Source organism: Acipenser ruthenus, chromosome 9, assembly GCF_902713425.1.
Source record: "Acipenser ruthenus chromosome 9, fAciRut3.2 maternal haplotype, whole genome shotgun sequence".
Lineage (NCBI taxonomy): Eukaryota > Metazoa > Chordata > Actinopteri > Acipenseriformes > Acipenseridae > Acipenser > Acipenser ruthenus.
In genome coordinates this window covers 41,843,983-41,861,906 of record NC_081197.1, presented here as the reverse complement: position 1 = coordinate 41,861,906, position 17,924 = coordinate 41,843,983, and the positions used below count along the sequence as shown (strand labels likewise).

Sequence of the window (17,924 nt, the reverse complement as noted above, 5' to 3'; positions counted from 1 at the left end):
CCCGGGATGATTGGAGATCCCTTCTTTGCACTTACAATGATTAGTCAGCCCTGAGATAAACTGATCAGCGTGTGCTTAGAAGATGATGGATTGGTCAAGAAGGTTGTGACCTCGTAGATATTCAAACTTTAGATATTCAAACTGTGTTGGTCTTTTATTTGGACTTGTACGTAGATATAACTCCAAACCTCACACACCAAGAAAAGTACCTTAACAAAGACAGCAAGACTGTGGTTTGCATTCCTTGCTGCCTCCAGATTGTCCTTGTACTTGTGTGAAATGTGAGGCATCAGCATATTAACCAGGGTCTCCACGGTATGGTGGAAAGAAGCAGAAAATCGCTGGTTCCTTGACAACTGAAAAACAAAACACTTGCGATTAAGGTGCAATACCTAAAAAGCTCAATATAATCTTGCGTCTCTTTTTTTTTGATCACACTGGTCACTGTCATTTGATGCCAGATGGATTCCTAACTGGACAAGAATGTGCCATTTCAAGGTAAAATTGCAAACATATTATTCATAATTCATTTTCTTTTTTATTAGTTGTTTCAGGCAGTGTCTGGTTTTAACGGTTCATTTTGATTATATATTTTGGTGCCAGGATACAGAGGAACAAAGAGTAAATTATAATTTTGTGAAATGTCATGGGTTATGTGTGGTTACCTCAAGTTCAAAGGGCACAGCAATAATATTATTTGTTAAAAAGATGGACCACTTTTAAGCAGTTCAAAATCATTAAAACAGAATGAACTAGAAAATAAAAACAAAATCATACCCTGCTGCATCGTACGATCTCTATATAAAAATCACAGTTGTGTTTAAATAGTGTTTCTTTGGCCACAATACTTTACACTTTTGTTTAAATCATTAAAATGGGCTGACTTGTGATAATTATTGTATCTAAAAATAAGCTACAAACCCCTTCAATAGAAACAAACAAAACTGTTAGAACGGAGATCTGTTATAAATGTTAAGGATTTGTAAATCCATTCACATACCTTCACCTTGCAGCTCTCTATAAGATACTGGGCCATAGATTTGACCAGGGCTTCAAAGAAAAACCACGAATACTACAAATAAAAACAATTGTGATTGGTTAGCAGAATATTATTTTACAAAAACATGTTTATTTAACCCTTTATCGAACTTTAAGTGACAATATGGTAATAGCTAATTAGCGTTATTCAATGGTTAGCCACAGTTTATAATGTTAAAGGGTTAAACACTCTGGAAACAGCTGCAGCCCTTACCCATTGTGCTTCAATAAACTGCTTTGTTTTACATGCACGTTCAAAATCATTGGTACCTTGAGCAGTTTGTTACTTGTGAGGAAATCAGCTGAAGGCTTCAGGATCACAGTCATTGCCTTGGTCAGTTCCTCATGCACTGTCTTAGAAGTGGAAGCACTGTAGGGCTCTGTCTTAAAAACATACTTCAGAAGAGGCAAACGGGTTACTTATTCAACACAGCAAACTCAAAAAAGCAGACTGTTATGGTTTCACGTAAACAAAACTCCTAATAAAACACGAGACAACTGAGTAGCGTCTGTAGTTGTAAAACTTACCTTCACATAGGACCGTAAATAATGCTCTAATCCTTCCTCATGGCACTGGGCGACAACATGAATAATTACTCTAAAAAACAAAACAAAATAAAAAAAAGTATAAACAGAGACAGTATGCTGAATCTGCACATAATCATTTCTGGTTTCACCTGAAAACCCTTGAAAGGCAGGGTTCTGATCCCAATTTCTACCCCCAGAAAAAATTGTACAGCGACTGTATGATAAATCGGGGACATTTCTTAACAAATGATCAGGATCCCTTTTTATCAGGTATTTCCATTTTTAAAAGTGCATTAAAAAGGTATATTCAAATGTAAAGTTCTGACGTTTTATTTGAGTATGATAGACTAGGACACATTTTAACATGCATGTTCAAAAATAAAGACAGATTTAACCGGATTTATCCCAAGTTTTTAACCCGAATATTGTAAAAACTTTTTAATAAAACACAAAAAGGTCAAAACCATCACTTGCCTTGTGACGTTAACAGCCACATCTTCCTGTGTTGCCCTTGTGAGGACTCGAAACAACTGGTTTAGAACGGTTGGCAAGAATTTGATCATCACATGGCCCTCCATTGCATGTAAACTCTGAAAAGAAATTTAGACATTTTAAAATCTGTACATTATATACTTTTCAGAAAATGTACAGTATGCATGAAACTTTAGGGTGGATTTATATAACCCTGCAAATATGAAGTCACTACCTCAAATGGTTTCTGAGAATTGAGGCTCTGACACTGGGCAGCTTTCTATAATATGCAGCACCAGGGGTTAATTTGTCTGGCATGATACCTACAATTAGTAGGCCAGTGTTTTTCATAAATACGAAATAACACGAAATGCAACATATAAAACGACAAATCATTATAAAGCAAACATAGAATGGCATTTTTAAACTAGGAGGTTTATACAAAAAATTCTTTAAATATATAATTGCAATCGTAGTTGTCAAGGCTCAGCCGTTATCATAGACACGATCAGAAGGGAAACGGAAGCTCTGACTAGCACGTGCGAAACTGTATAAATTTGGAGCGAGTCTCTAACCACTTTTGGGAATTAAAATTGTGATGGAAGAGAAGAGGCGTTTGTTTCTAAAATGCCTAAATCATGCAAAACAATTAAACAACGCTGCAAAAAATTTGAGCATGAGGGGATGTCTGCAGCCGACGGTTACAAAATAATGATGTGCAGATTTTGCAACTGACGAAAGATACCGTCGTTAAGCATTAGCTGTTTATTCCTTCTGGGGAAAATATGGCTTGTTAGTGCTTGTATGCTAATCTTTGTTTGATTTCAAGTGGTGCAAACTTTGCATTGGAGCAAATTAGGAGGACAGTGTTTTTCATAAATACGAAATAACACGAAATGCAACATATAAAACGACAAATCATTATAAAGCAAACATAGAATGGCATTTTTAAACTAGGAGGTTTATACAAAAAATACTTTAAATATATAATTGCAATCTGATTTGGTTTTGAATGAATTTGAATGAATGAATCTGCTTTGCTTAGTGTTTAAATACTGAGAAACCCCAAGCTTGTTGTATACTGAAGCCCTGTTTCAGTGCAATGGGATTGAAATATAATTGCCATCATTTTTTTAAATGGGTAGATTGCTGTATGTGCAATTATTATGACAGCCTCACAACAGTAGAGAAGTATATATATATATATAATTTTAGCTTACTGTATTTTTATATAGGGCATGGGCAGCATTTACTGTAAATAGGCAGTTAATTAAAAAGATTGGGGGACTTCACGTTCGTTACCGTTACTGCCGCTAATGAGAAATTATGGTAACTAAATTATGCCAAAATGTTAATAAAAAAAAAGCGGATAATGTTTAATAAAAAATATGCACAGTTAAAACATGATGTATACTTCATTTTTATTTATATACATCTATTTGAGTTATTTTATTAATGTGTATCTGTAAGAACATCAAATAAAACAACATTTTTAGCAGATAAAACAAAAACATAATTTTTGAAAAAGAAAACGAAAAATTATAAAAAATAAAAACAATTTCACAGGGCTTTACCTATTATCGAACTTGACTACGGTACCAAGTATAAAGCCATTATCTCAAAGCATTATGGATCATCAGCAAAACAAAAGGGCACATAAACCCAGTAAACAGGCACCATGGGTCATAGGTGAAGGTTAATGTGCAAGCTGAAATATTATAGGAGATATTCGCAGTTGTAAAAGAGGCAGCTGGATTAATTGTTGGTACTAAATCAAAGTTATTCTGCAAATGATTGATGGACAGTGACCCCTGAGTTACTTCAAGGTTATAAAAGGTACATTTACTTGGTCTTACTTGAAATTATGACCAACAATGTTGAATCTAATGACTTGTTCATATTATTCTATTTTGTTTCCCAGGACATTCTCTTCCATGTCCCTATAAAGAATACATCCCCAAATGGTTTAACATCTCAGTATCATAGTAAGCTCAAAATAGCTTCAACAAATCAATTGCATTAAGAATTTATGCTATGACAAACACAAGCGCCATGAAAAAACAAGGAAGGAACCGGGAATACGGACTAAGAGAATTTTAATGCAAACTCCATCAGGTGGTCTGAACAATCAAGCCACTATAAATAATTTATAATGCATGTAATATTGCATCATTAATAATGAATACAGTGTATTGTATGGGGTAAGTGTGAGGAGTATTTCAATTGCTTGGTGTTTTTCTTTTATATTTCACTCTAAATTCATCACACTTCCCAAACTTAAAACTTATTTCATACAAGAACAAGGTAAACAAGTACATATGAGGCCTATTATGTCCCTCGCATTACCTTAAGATATTTGACCAGGTCCCCTCCTGGAGCCTGAGCTGCAGACTCTGCGATCTGACAGTGCTGGAAAAAATTGTGCAGGTGCTGGTCCTAAGGAAATAAAAAGCATATCATATTGCCATTTAGAAACAGAGGAAATGTGAAATGTTTTTGTGAACAAAAATAAAGCATCCATTCGAGATAATGTATGGTATCTCTGAAGTAAACATGAAGTAAATTGAGTATGTGAAAAATGGGCAGTGGTTAAAACACAGTGGCAGGGAATTTTTTTTTTTTTTTTAAATGTTATTTATTAATTTATTTATTTTTTACTGCACAACACTGGAGGAACTTAATAGAATATAGTGGCGTAAAGTAATGTTGCATCTCTATACCCCAGAAGTGTCACATGACCAATGGCTGATGATGTAATTACTGACCTGAGTGTACACTGTGGATACAAGGTGTGTTGCGATCTTGAACAAAGGCTTGCCTCCATCAACCCATTTGATGATTTCAGGACCGGAATGCTGCATTTAAAAAAAAAACAAAAAAAAAACACACACTAGAACACACCCGCCTTTAAAAATATCACAACATATTTCTGCTTTTACAAAATCAAATAAATGTGATTTTATAAAAGCTAAAAAGTATTATTAAAAAAGGACAAATATTACAACAAACAGAAAATGTTGTTACCTTCCCCATCCCTATCTCCTGGTAGTTGAGGTAGCCCGCTGGCAGATTAGCTGATACAGGAATCTGCTGCTCGTTCATGATCACTCTGCCATCCTTCAGTAGGGGAAGCCAAGCGTATCCCACTGCAGGCAACAAGGGAATAACATTCAGTTTATTGCATGTGCTTCAAATAAACTATGGGGGGACGGGGGGTGGGGGTGTTAAGAATGTCTAATTGTAATATTGCCAGTATCCAATAGGCTTGTTTAATTCACTGACACTAAGTAAAAGGTGCTAATTGGTGGCTTTTATCCACTGAGACTCCCAGCATAATTGTTTCATTATTTAGTATTGGCGAACTTAAAATTAATTTAAATGTAATTAAGAGTCATATACAGTAATATAGTATAGTGGTGGGTGTTGTGTCTAAAAAAAACTGACCAACGACCCCCCCCCCCCCCCCCCACTCCCTTAAAAAAGTCCCATTTGCCACAGAAGAATCTGTACGTTTTACAATTTTCAAAGACAAAGGCTTGCACATTCAGGCTGGTTTATTCATTTGTTGGGTTTCCTTCTATGACTAACCTTGTGTCTCAATCTGTTCTTTCTTTTTGGTGCTTCCTTTGCTGGTACTGTCGCAGGCGACGTGGTAGAATGTGAACAACAAATGGTGCTTTTCATTGAGCTGAGTTGGTAGCTCTATTTTAATCTGAGGAGGGGAATCAGCAACAACACTTGTTATGAAAAACACATCCTTCAAAATATAGAATTTCAGCATTTCTAATACAAAGTATTTGAACAACAGATACCACTGTTTTTTATTGCATCAAAAGCCAATAAATCCATTGCTTCGCTGATGTCAACTACACTGCAATAAACAGTGCCTTGAGTTTATCTGAAGTCACTGCTGCCTCTCAACACTATTATTAATTCCAATGCCTAACACCCTTGGCATCACTAATACTATAAAACCAACTTCATACCAAAACTACAATAGTTTACTGCCTTATTTTTATGTCTTCCTAATAACTGCTAAAGCGTCTGTTTTATTTGTGCTTTTAATCAACAACGTGGCTTTCATTTTCCTATCCCTGTAGACACTGTAGCTTGTTTTTTGCTTTAGTTTGGCAGATCTCCACACTATATAAACATAGGAAACATGTTGCTCAGTGAATTCAATGTCATTGCAGTTAAAGAAAAACGTTGCTCTTTACCTCATCGTAAAATTCTGGGTTTTGCTGGTGATGTAAAACTGCAGCAAAAGCATTTTTCGTAAACATAGGTCCTCCAGGTCTTCCATAAATACACTGAAAGATAGAGAACAGGTAACCAGTTAAATTGTGAAACTGCTGACATATTGTAAAAAAGTGTCTGAGACCCCAAAGCAGTTTTAAAAAACCACATGCAACCCCCCACTGGCCTGCAATTAAAATAAATACCATACATTTCAATAAAACGAAAACTTGTATCCATGATGCTCTTTTAAAGAAAACAAGGCTGCAAGCACCCCTGAAGGATAAGATGGGTCCCTGATTCTATAGTACTAACAGCAAACTTAATAATACAATTAATTAAATTATTTTCTAATATAATCCTTGCCAGTGTTTGTCTAAAGTTTATTTTTAGTATTACTGCATATCTTCTGATTGAACCTTATACATTTCTGGCTCCCAAAAGCCAGCAGCAGTTAATTAGATAATTTGCGGGGTGAAGTTTACTAAATACACAGCCAGGTGTACACAAACACCCAACCCCCTAGAGATCTAATTGAAGAACATCTCATTTTCCATATACAACAGAGATTGCTATAACCAGACTGTTTCTCCTCCATAGAGAACAAGATTTGTGTAGAAATAATGCTTTATATTGCGTGGCATAAATTAATATTAAATATATATGCAATTGTGTATTAAATTCATGTTAAACTAATATTTAATAAATATGCAATAGCTGGTTTCTTGCTAAAACCAAATGTCGATTGAAAATGTAATTGCATATCACGTCCATTTATATTACGTGTTGTTACCCTTGAAAACATGTAATAATTTCCCATTGTTTACATGTTTTTAATTGAAAATACAGTTAATCTGACTTAAATGTTAATGGGAAGTAACAACGAATAATTGAATGTAAATTTAATATCAACTGCATATCCATTAAATATTAATTTAACATTAATTTAATATGGAATTGCATATCTATTTAATATTAATTTATGCCACGCAATATAAAGCGCTACCAAAATACTATATATTAATATATATTGGGCTCAATTTAATCTGAATGACACGCTTGCTTGTATGCATCTTCTGTACCTAAAGCAGTCTTTGAAATGCTGTACCGTTACCCAGCCATCAAAGTGGACTGTGCTGGTTTTGTTTAGCTGAAACTAGATCTGGGCTATGCAAACAGTATGTTGAGCTCTTGGCTCATAAGCAATAAAGCATTTTAAGAAATTTAAAAGAACAAAAAATAGAAGAAATATTTTCAAATAATAATAAGAAAAACAAGAGGATAAAGCAGGAGTTCAAAATAAATGATATGTCTGTTCTAACTGCAAATTGTTTATTGTGACTTCAGTGAGATATTGAGTTGTAAGTTTGTGGAAATTCAGATATTTTAGATTTTTGGTTAGTTAGTCCTAGTATTGTCCCAATATTTGTCCCATTTTGTTCATGTCATTGTTCACTATGAACTAAAAGTAACCGAAACCAGTACTTCGCTATGACTGCATACTGCACCAAGCACGCTATAATCTGACACACTATCATCAGACTATAATCTTAGAATGATAACCCTTATAACCGACAGATCTGACATTAAGTCAGTTACTCTGCTCGGCTGCTGAACTGTTGAGCTACATATATCTATATATCACTGGGAAATGATGAGCTCCAGATTGTGCTGCCCAAGCTACATCCCAAGGTACTAAAGGAGTAAGTACTTAATCCTACCGTTTTAGAAAAGGTATGTATGGAGCAGTCATTGCCTTTGACCAGTTTGCTGGTTTATATTTACCAATTCCTTCCTGGTCATGAATGATGGCAATTAAACCTAATCAATGTACTAACCTTCACAGGTTGTGCATCTTCGTCATCAGAATCTCTGAACTCTATGCAAACGGCAATGTTTCTAGCCTAAAAGGAAACAATAAAGAGCTTGTTGAACATTCTATAGATTACCTGACCTGATAAAAATTGAACCTTTATTGTACAAGTGATGTTAGGCAACTACAAAAAATGTATATCTATATTCTTAAACACAATCAATGCAATTGCTAGTTCTACACATTTGCCTGTGATTATTTCATTTACTGCTCAGTCAGTCATTTCTAAACCTAAAGTTCACATTTTTATTGGACAGAAGATGTTCTGCATGACCAAGTCATTCATTGTGTTGAAGGAAATTGATATGTGGTACAAACAAATCCTTTTATTGTACTGTGTACTGTACAGCCAGAATGGTAAAAATGGTGAGTTAATGTGTACAGTACATGTTACCTTTGCAAATGATTTCTGGCTGTCGTACTTCAAATGCTTTGGGTAAACATAGAGGTGATTGTTGTAAATGGTGAAAGGCTGGGAGTATTTTGGTATGCATGGAATAAACTCCTCCACTTCAAACAGGATATTTGTCTTGCCATTGTTCTCAAACTGCTTGACAGGAATGTATGATGAGGTAACACAATCTGAAAGTACAAATAATGAATAAATAAACACAAAATGAATTACCAAACCCTTGAAAGTAATTCTTTCTAATTGTTTCTTAGAAGAACGATTTTACTTACTTGTTAAATCTGGTGCAACGTTGTCGATGGCGACATCTAGATTTCCTAAAATAATAGGGAGTTTGGACATCTTTTCTGGCCTGTAGTAACAAATTAATAGGCAACAGTTGCTTAAACAGATGTCAGGTCTTTAGAAGAAATAGAAAACAGAAACTTGGCACAAGCTTGCAGGCACTCAGAAAGTTAACACAGTTATAGCATTTTGTGAGCATGTACAAAAGAAACAGAAAAAAAGAGAATTGTATCATCACACTCTGGAATGTTTATTCAAACATGTTTAACTGAAGACTGGATTCAAGAAAGCTTATGTAGGCAAGCATGGCCAGCAGGATTTACATCAGAAGCACTTGTACAGTCTTTCAGCACCCTTTTGCTATATATTTTTGCCAATTTACACCAGGTATTGCAAGCTATCATAGGGGATACGTGTCATCTTGATCTGGGTTTGAATTGCCCCTAATAAATATTCCACAGTATAGTGCTGCGCAACACAACAGCAAAATCGTATTTTTCCATTAGCTTATGACCTTTTTTGTAGAAGACAACATAAATCCTAAAGCATTTGGCCTAGGTGATACAGATTATTTTCCTCAGTTCCTTTAACAGCAAGGACAGTGATAAAGAGAGATACTAACTTTCTAAAATCTGCCAGCAACTTCAGCAAGTCTTCATTCGATAGCTTATTGCTGTCCTGTCTGTAAATTGCTGAAAACCTGGCCGACTTATCCAGAGTTCCTTGTGCATCTTTAAATAAAGGCCTACAAGAGAAAAGGAAAATAGCATTTTTATATAAAAGAAGAAAGCAAACCCAAACGTGTCTTTTCTTGACAGCCGACAATGATTAAGCTCTCTGGACTGCAATTCAGCCTATTCATTTTTTCCAAAGGCTTTAACAGTTTTCCACTAAGTCGAACAATGATCAGGACCCAGTTCACTCCATGGTAGATTTCCTGACATTTTACTACTGTAATAAAAACAAACAATTGCTTAAAAACACTGCATATGCAAGTATAGCCTTGCAGAAAGCCCAGTAAAATCTAGTTTAATTTCCAAATCAACTTCTAATATGTGGACTGGTTTATACTGGTTTCTGTGATGGGAATTACAGTATTACCTCAGTTAACCAGCCCAAACTGGGTTGTGCTGAACTAGAGCTCAACAGATACATACTGTAAGAATACTTATAAGAAAATAATCACATTTGGAATTGAATACAAAATGACCTGTATATTGCAAACCTGAGGCAAACCCAATCATCTGTCAACCTTAACTACGTTATGATGTTGTAACAGTTCTTTGAGACACTGGTGCTTTCCATTTCTCATTTAATAGCATTATTCAAAAACCCAGCGACAGAAGAACCTGTTACTGATTAGAAACAATAAACTAAAATAAAAGTGAGATTTCTTACCTGGCAGCCCATGCAAATGGCATCTTGTATTGCCCCAGTCTGCTGCAAGCTAATTTGGCATTTTTAAGCACTTTTTGAGCTGCCTAAGAGAAAAAGGATACAGTCAGTGAGTGAATCTAAAATGTTATTTAAAGGCATCTGAAAAATTCTCAGCGTGAATTAAGCATATCGAATTAGGTTGGCTTGTCCACTTAGCTAATTTTTCGCTATTTTAAAACACAGTAATGGGTCTCCTTTTCAAACCTAAGAAAAATATTGTGCCGACAATCATCTTGATAAGTGAGAAAAACAACAAGGACAATAGTCATTTGTATGAGATAAAAATGGTCACATTAAGATAGCCATGCATTATAAAAAAAATATTGCATGGAGGGATGTAAGATACAAACTCATTTTCCTGTGACTCACGGGTTGCCATTAAATAATAAATATAAGACTGTTTTTGTCGTTATTTGACTAGGAGTTCAAGAGCTGCTCTTCTACTTGCCTGCCTTGGACATATGTAATGTGCAAAACACAATATCTGAGTAACTGCAATAAGCACTACACGGAACGATTGCAAAACATCATAAAAAGGGGACAGTAAAAAATAAATAAGAAAATGTAATTTAAGGCTGCATACTCTTTGTGCAACTACACGTGTGCAATCCTTTGATTCAGGGTTTACTGTTTAAGCATCATGCACTGTATGAAATCATGTCTTATTCAAAAGTACCTTTGCAGAGTCCGAACTCTTCATGTATGGTTCGGCGCAATGTGTGATCCCCCCTTGAAGTACTTTCTCTATTCTTGCCACAAGGAATATATCAGGGTGGGGACAAGTCACTGAGAAAATTCCCTACAGAAGTGAAAAACACCATCATTTGTTAATTTAAAGTTTAAAATGTTTGCTTTAACCCTTAACATCCTGGAGACCCTGCAACTGTCCATCTTATGGAGTCTAAGAGTGCCTTTTTCTACTTCATTTTAGTGATTAAAGAGTAATGGGCCTTGCTTCTTAATAGGGAAAGAAGCACTAAGGCACACACAGATTCTCAATTTATATATTTTAAAGAAGAGAACCCCCTATGGTTATTTAATAGAAGGTATGCAAGCAGGCTGTAAATGACAGATCTGTAATATATTGTGCCTAAGCTTCAGGCTCACATATCAACATGAAAGACGCGTTCATTCCCAGCCAACTCTGAATGGCAAAAAGCCAAAGAGTTTCTATCTGGTAATAGCTAAATGATTAGTGACTTCCTTTAGAAGGCATAAATTATGGTGTCATTAAGAGACTTGAGCTCTGAATGAACAACCATTTGCATGCCCTGTTTCAGCTCACCTGTTTGGTGTACTGCAGCATGCTCTCTGGAAGACCATTAGGCATCCTCTGGGACCCCATTATGGCCTCGCCTCCACCATTCGTCTGCTGCGAGGAGGCATTGGCTATCAGCTGTTTCACAGAAGGGTGGTTTAGATCAACGTGAAAGTCTGCTGAGATCTTGCAACTTTTTTGGATGTCAAACAGCGACAATGTGACAAAGAAGGGTTCCACCTGATGAAGATATAAACATTGTAGAGTCCAAAGCAAGCAACACATGCACCCAGTCTTCCCACAGAAAGTAGCTGACTGGCAGTAGAATCTTTGAACTCTCTTTCCTGTGCACTAAATACATAAGCAATGTCAGGAAACAACAGCTTGAGTCTAAATGGTAAACCACAAGACTCACGGACCATAGGTACTTTTTATTAAACTAGATAACTTGTGTTACTTTCAGCCCCCTCAAGTAGAATTGTAAACTCAACTGGTTGTTTCATACGCACATTTGTCGTAGGTCCTTCTTCATTTTCAGCCACACAGCTTTGAAGGTTAAATGACAAATCATTGCACTTCACCAAAATACGCTTCCCAAATTTTTCTTCGAAAAGCTTTACATCTGGTTCAATCCCTGAGAAGTCAAGTTTCTGAAACAGAAAAGAAGCCTGCATTGCATATGTTACTGTCAATATTGGTAACAATCAGAACATTTGGATTGGATTTTAGAAGTGACACTAGAAGCTTGTTTGGTTTAAGTACTCACCTGTGTATCTGGATCTAAAGTAAACAGCTTCAATCTGCTTTCACTTTTTGATTTAATTTCGGTTTCTCTGGCACCCTGAAGGAAACAATACAGTTTCGTATTAGAACAATCTCTGGTGTCCCACGTTAGCCAAGTTCACAAGGTTGTAGTCATACAGTTCAATATATCATTTTTATATTTAATATTCATGTTTAGTATCTTACCTGTTTAATGTTCTATTTAATATGTTTGGTATCAGTCTATATTAAAGTTTACATTTATGATAAAACAGATTATAGATTAAACACTTAGAACTAATAAATACTACATTAATACATTCAATATTCACTGTTCAGCTCAAGCTAGCCAGTTTGTTTATGTCATTGTCATTCAACTTTTTTTTTTTAAATCTGAAATAGAATAAATTTTAACGCTGGAATGCAGTTGCAGGGGGAGGAGACTTTGGAGTGCACAGCTGTAAGACAACTAGTTTGTCTCACATGTGCAACTTCTTGCCAATTATTTTGACTTCTTAAAGTGATGTCATAAAGTGAATTTCTTTTAGAAAACTGTTTCATGAAAATTAACATGATTTAATGTAAATAGTTGTATTTTCTATTGAGGAGTAGATGCAGGGTATCTGTGACAATATCAGTGCCTGTGAACAGTGTGCAAGGAAGCCTGCATAGCCAGGATACAGGCGACACAAAACTGATCAAACAGGCGTGTGTTGAGTACACCGACGTAGTGGGAATGTCACATTTCTCTTTCAAGTTTCACATCTGCTTTCCTCTATAGTACACACAGTTTGGATTTTCCCAGTGAATTGCCATGAAGGAGGCACAGGTGTTTTGGTACTATTTTGTATCATATGCACCAATGTAGTGAAATCTGATATAAAAAAAATATACAATTACTATTTTTTTTTTTTAATTTTAAAAGTTCAAACGCCTTATAAAGTATGCAAAACAGACTACCCTTAAACTATTCTAAAAATAAAAACCTACATTTATATGACTGTTAACACCAATTTCACTTCCTTTTTCATGTCGTCACTGTCCTAGTAACAGATTGTTAAATTAAGAAACACATGGAAGCAGCAGGGAGATAATGAATGAAAAATAAAATCTGAACAATTTAAATTACAATTTTGAATACTCTAGGTGTTTTGTTTTTCGCAATAAAATTGTCAGCAAAACATATTTTACGGACTTTACTCTTTATGGTAACATCTGAGTCCTAAGGATGGTTAACAGTGTTCCTCAGAAGTCAAAATGCATACCTTGGCCATGTCTGGAAGAAAGCTGTCCAAGCTAGTTGAAGAACTGTCTGCTTTACTGAGCTCATCATCTGGAAGAAGTGAAGGAACAGTAACGTTAATGTAAAAGTTGTCTCAAAAGTGCCATTGCCAGACAATAGTCTCGGAGGTAATAAAACAAAGTGCCAAGTCTGGCAAGTTACACTGATTGAGTGCAATCACAGTTTGCATGTTGTCTCTCGGTGTCAAAAATCACAGGCTGACAGATAGAAAATGACTCAGGAAGCCAGTGCTTGCAATGTTTCAGATATTTTCAATCACCTGGAGTAAACTGACTACATTTAGCCCGTTTAAAACACTATAATAAATGCACCATCACTGATACCGTTTAAATAAACAATGCAGTAAGTGTTACCACTGTATATCACTGTATAAAAGGAACAATAACACCACCAGTACTAGGCAATTGCACTTACATCAGTGATACTGTGCTACATCTTGCACATATACAGTATTCCAGCTGCTCTACCACGTCATCCAATCACTAACAGTTGTCCTCTGTATACACAGTAATGGCAGTTTCTATCACTTACAACAGAAGAGCACTGATGTGTAAGCATTCCCCAATGAGTGTCACTTCCTTTTGGGAAGCAGGGGGCAGAAATTTGCTGAATGGCCCAAATAGGCACCCTTTTTGAGATTATTCCCTTTGGAACCTCAGTTTTGGATATATAAAGCAACTGCCAACTGAGTACAGATATGACAGATCTAGCTGCAAAAGATGGCACAGCTTATTTATTACCATATAAATGTCAGAGGCATTACATTTGTAAACAGAGGTATAGACCAGTGTGTGTTTTTTTTGTCAAACCCCAAATATAAAAACAATACCAAAGGAAATGTTTGGTTATTTTTGTTTTAGAGACGCAGTAGTTACATAGTAAGCAGCTGGGCTCTGTAAATATAGCGTTACACGTCCCTTCGTGTTTCTACAACTGTTTAAATAATGTATATGTAATTTTTCTTTTCATCATTTACATCTTGACAACTTTTTACAGTTATAAAACTTTAAAGTCTGTTTGAAAAAGGCCGCTCTAGTGCACTGGGTTGAGATCTGTCCCCTAAATCACTGCAGGAAGAGCAAAAAAAAACAAAACACTTGCTTTTCTGTTATCGTTATTGCTGTGTTACCTGTTTAACAACGTGGTCAATAATCCTTGCACTATCAGTGCACTAGAGCAGACATTTTGAAAAGCGCTTTGAAACAGACTTTAAAGTTATGTGTAAAAAGTTGTCCGGATATTGACAATGAAAATAAAAACGACAGGTACATTATTTAAACAGTTGTAGCAACACGTGGGGACGTATAACGCTATATTTTTCAGAATCCTGCTACTTACTTGAAGTTGCTGCAGTGTTTTGGGGTTCTGATGAAGCACATGAATCACATCTCTGAGTGTTACCATTCTCCCAGCTATCAACACACTCTCATTACTTGCTCTGTGTGTGTGTGTGCGCTGCAAGGAAACTGTCTAAAACCTACCATCGTGGGCGTCTCCATTTCTTTTCTCCTGCATGGCAGCTTCGAAATTGCTCTGCAGGATTTTGTTTAATGTTGTAATCCATTCCTCCATTTCAAGCTCGCTGTCTGCTGCCAACAGATAACTACTCTTGTCTTGCATCTTCAGCTCAAAGGCAAAACGACGCACTTTGTTGCTCTGAAGTGAAGAAAAAAAAACACTGTTTGAAGAAAAGAAGATGAGCATGCAAATGCTGTTCCTCATCTAAATATCTGACTATATGAGGGAAATGGAATATGTTTTTTTTTTGGGGGGGGGGAGGGCTGGATTTGTAAAACGTACAAATTATGGCACAGAACTGCTTTACAAATGAAAAGGACTGTACTATTTCAATGTATTCTATGAAAATACCAAATCATTTTTTTTAAGACAGGATACAAGATAAATAACCCCAATATTACATTTAATTAAGATCCATAATAGTTCAGAATGTTCTTTTCCATAATCCAAAGTGAACATCAAGATTGCTTTCATCTAAATATCCAAATAGTAAATCAGATAGTCTTTTGTCCTCTGAAAACTTTCTAATTAAATTAACAGTATTACCCAAAAATATCATTAATCTGTTGCATTTATATACTGTGCCATGCTTAAAAGCATGTCAAATCCTATTTTTATATTGTGGTAGAATACAGTGGGAAACTGTAGAAGGGAGATACAAATGTCCCCAAATGTAAGGTAGACATTAAAAAGTGTGGGCGGGGAAAAATAAATGTAGTTTAAATAGAGACGTAGTTTTCCATTCCACCAGAATGCCTCAGCTATCCAAGGACACCAATTGACCGACAATCAGTTAAGGTAATGCACCTGTTTGTAATTTAACAACCCAGGCAGGTATAAAAAGGCCAGGTTTCAAAGACAATGGCTGTCTGTGAAGGGAAGAACCTGTGTATAGACGATGTGTGTTAAAACAAAGTACATTAAATCTGTGATTTGTGCAGAATATTATTTAAAAATTCAGTAAACCAGATTAGTGGTCTAACTGTAAATTGGGGATCCTGCTAAATTTAGTTAGCAATACAAAACAGGAGCTAGGACTTTTTTTGTATTGTTTGTTAAAAGAACAGCGTTCCCACTGGAAGAGGGACACAGTAGAAGAAGAAAATGGATCAGTCTGCACTACGGCAACTCTAAATACATCACTGGATCAGTAGTCCCAAAACATCACTCAAATACAGTACAGAGCACTGATCTGGATGCAGGTTAATACATTTCCTTTACACTCAGCTGTTCACACTACGGCAATTCATTTAATTCAAATTATTTGGGGGGGGGGGGGGCTCTCCAAAATAATTCCCACTGACAAGAAATTCGTGTTCAGTGAGTTTGTATTATAAGAAGTAATTTAAGCGACTGCTAAAATTGGCCGGTAAAATTTGCAACATCAGGTAATTAATTTCATCCAGGTATGTTTTAATAAGAATTGAATGTATATCTATTGTTAAGATGCAGGGTTGTATTGCATTATTATGGAATTTGATTGTGTGGGCTGGATAGAGGGTTTACTTGGGTTTGGTATCTGGATTACCATTTCATAAACCATCCCGTGTATTCCAAATACTGCCTGATACAGCCAACTTCTAGAATGGAAATTGCATTCTGGATACTGATCAAGTGCAGCCAGTATCTATGGAGTAAATCAGTCATTCTACAAAAGGACCTCTCTGAGAAAGTTCAATTGACTACGTTCTCTGTATTTGTTATACATTCCTGTCTAGTGACCAGCTCATTTTCAGCTGTATAAGACAATTTCATAAAATGTTTTTCAATCATATGGTAAAAGAATGGAAAACATACACCACTCCTGGAGCCTGGAGAGAACAGTCAGCACACCAAGGGAAGATTCAAACTAATTCCACATGTCTGACACAAAGCTTTCAACTGCCAAAATTCAACTGAGGTATTTTAAATAAAATAACTGAAGCCAATTGCCTAAATCTATAAGCTGCACAGAAAACCCTGAAATCTCTGGACTTGGAATGCCCTAACTAGTTAAAAGATTTTCTTCTGCCAGTGCATTTTAAGCAGAGAAGCAGACTGCAGTGTGAATTTAGAATGATTTCCAAAGCAAATCATTTTTCTATAACCGCTTCTGTACTATATTTCTGTTCTTCCCCAATAAATGCATTTATGACAAAACCCAAAAGACGCATTTCCGCAAGGTTTAATTTACTTGCAATGTGACATCTAAAGACATAAAAGTGCAAAACACAAGGAATAATGTGTTACTTATTGTGCAGCAATGACTTTCCTGCAAAACAACTTTAAAATCATTTAAATGCTTAATAATGTACAGTATATAAAAATCAAGCATATGATTAAAGCCATGTCAGTAGCTACTGGAAGTACAGTTAAAATATTCTAAATCCTTACATTTGTTAAAGGCTAATCATATTGTAACATTGGGAATTAATTAAAACACCATTGCAAGTCTATATGGTCAGCTGATTGGTATACCTCGTTTCAAACAAGTGATTCAAAAGTATTAAAATGTTTTTTCACTGACGGATATAGTTGTCAGTTTTCTCTGACCTGAATGATTAATAACACTGATGGTAAACTCATCTCCAGTATCATTGCCTCATTATGGACACTTGAGGTTTTAGAACTTCAGTCTCTGACTGATCTTGCAGAACCCAGTCTGTCACTGTCAAGACCCCAGACCATTCAGGTTTTTCCAATTAACTTGGGAGGTTTAGAAGCCTTCATATTTCATATTCAAATCAGAACAAAAGCTCTAATGCTGTACATCATAATCTATACCAATGTAACAGGTTAGAGGTTAGTATTTTTGGCCAGCCATCCA

The 17,924-nt window shown here is 35.7% G+C and overlaps 1 protein-coding gene across 20 annotated transcripts in view; it reads right to left on the bottom strand.

Annotated features, from left to right (window-relative positions):
- Nucleotides 1–17,924, bottom strand: part of LOC117405230 (dedicator of cytokinesis protein 9-like) — a 114,568-nt gene that overhangs the window by 29,273 nt on the left and 67,371 nt on the right. For 10 of the 20 annotated variants that reach the window (XM_059030010.1, XM_059030012.1, XM_034008130.3 and 7 more), the window contains exons 8-28: nucleotides 15,082–15,256; nucleotides 13,563–13,630; nucleotides 12,302–12,376; nucleotides 12,045–12,185; nucleotides 11,563–11,775; nucleotides 10,954–11,076; nucleotides 10,239–10,321; nucleotides 9,463–9,585; nucleotides 8,828–8,907; nucleotides 8,541–8,728; nucleotides 8,112–8,177; nucleotides 6,255–6,347; nucleotides 5,626–5,749; nucleotides 5,062–5,183; nucleotides 4,803–4,892; nucleotides 4,384–4,473; nucleotides 2,041–2,156; nucleotides 1,567–1,636; nucleotides 1,309–1,434; nucleotides 1,001–1,072; nucleotides 210–356 (exon numbers count right to left, since the gene is read on the bottom strand). In XM_059030010.1, coding sequence (XP_058885993.1) covers nucleotides 210–356; nucleotides 1,001–1,072; nucleotides 1,309–1,434; nucleotides 1,567–1,636; nucleotides 2,041–2,156; nucleotides 4,384–4,473; nucleotides 4,803–4,892; nucleotides 5,062–5,183; nucleotides 5,626–5,749; nucleotides 6,255–6,347; nucleotides 8,112–8,177; nucleotides 8,541–8,728; nucleotides 8,828–8,907; nucleotides 9,463–9,585; nucleotides 10,239–10,321; nucleotides 10,954–11,076; nucleotides 11,563–11,775; nucleotides 12,045–12,185; nucleotides 12,302–12,376; nucleotides 13,563–13,630; nucleotides 15,082–15,256 — 2,385 coding nt within the window. Of the gene's footprint in view, nucleotides 1–209; nucleotides 357–1,000; nucleotides 1,073–1,308; nucleotides 1,435–1,566; nucleotides 1,637–2,040; nucleotides 2,157–4,383; nucleotides 4,474–4,802; nucleotides 4,893–5,061; nucleotides 5,184–5,625; nucleotides 5,750–6,254; nucleotides 6,348–8,111; nucleotides 8,178–8,540; nucleotides 8,729–8,827; nucleotides 8,908–9,462; nucleotides 9,586–10,238; nucleotides 10,322–10,953; nucleotides 11,077–11,562; nucleotides 11,776–12,026; nucleotides 12,204–12,301; nucleotides 12,377–13,562; nucleotides 13,631–15,081; nucleotides 15,257–17,924 lie in introns of all 20 variants that reach the window. The other 10 variants (XM_059030004.1, XM_034008113.3, XM_059030007.1 and 7 more) reach the window with 3 other exon arrangements.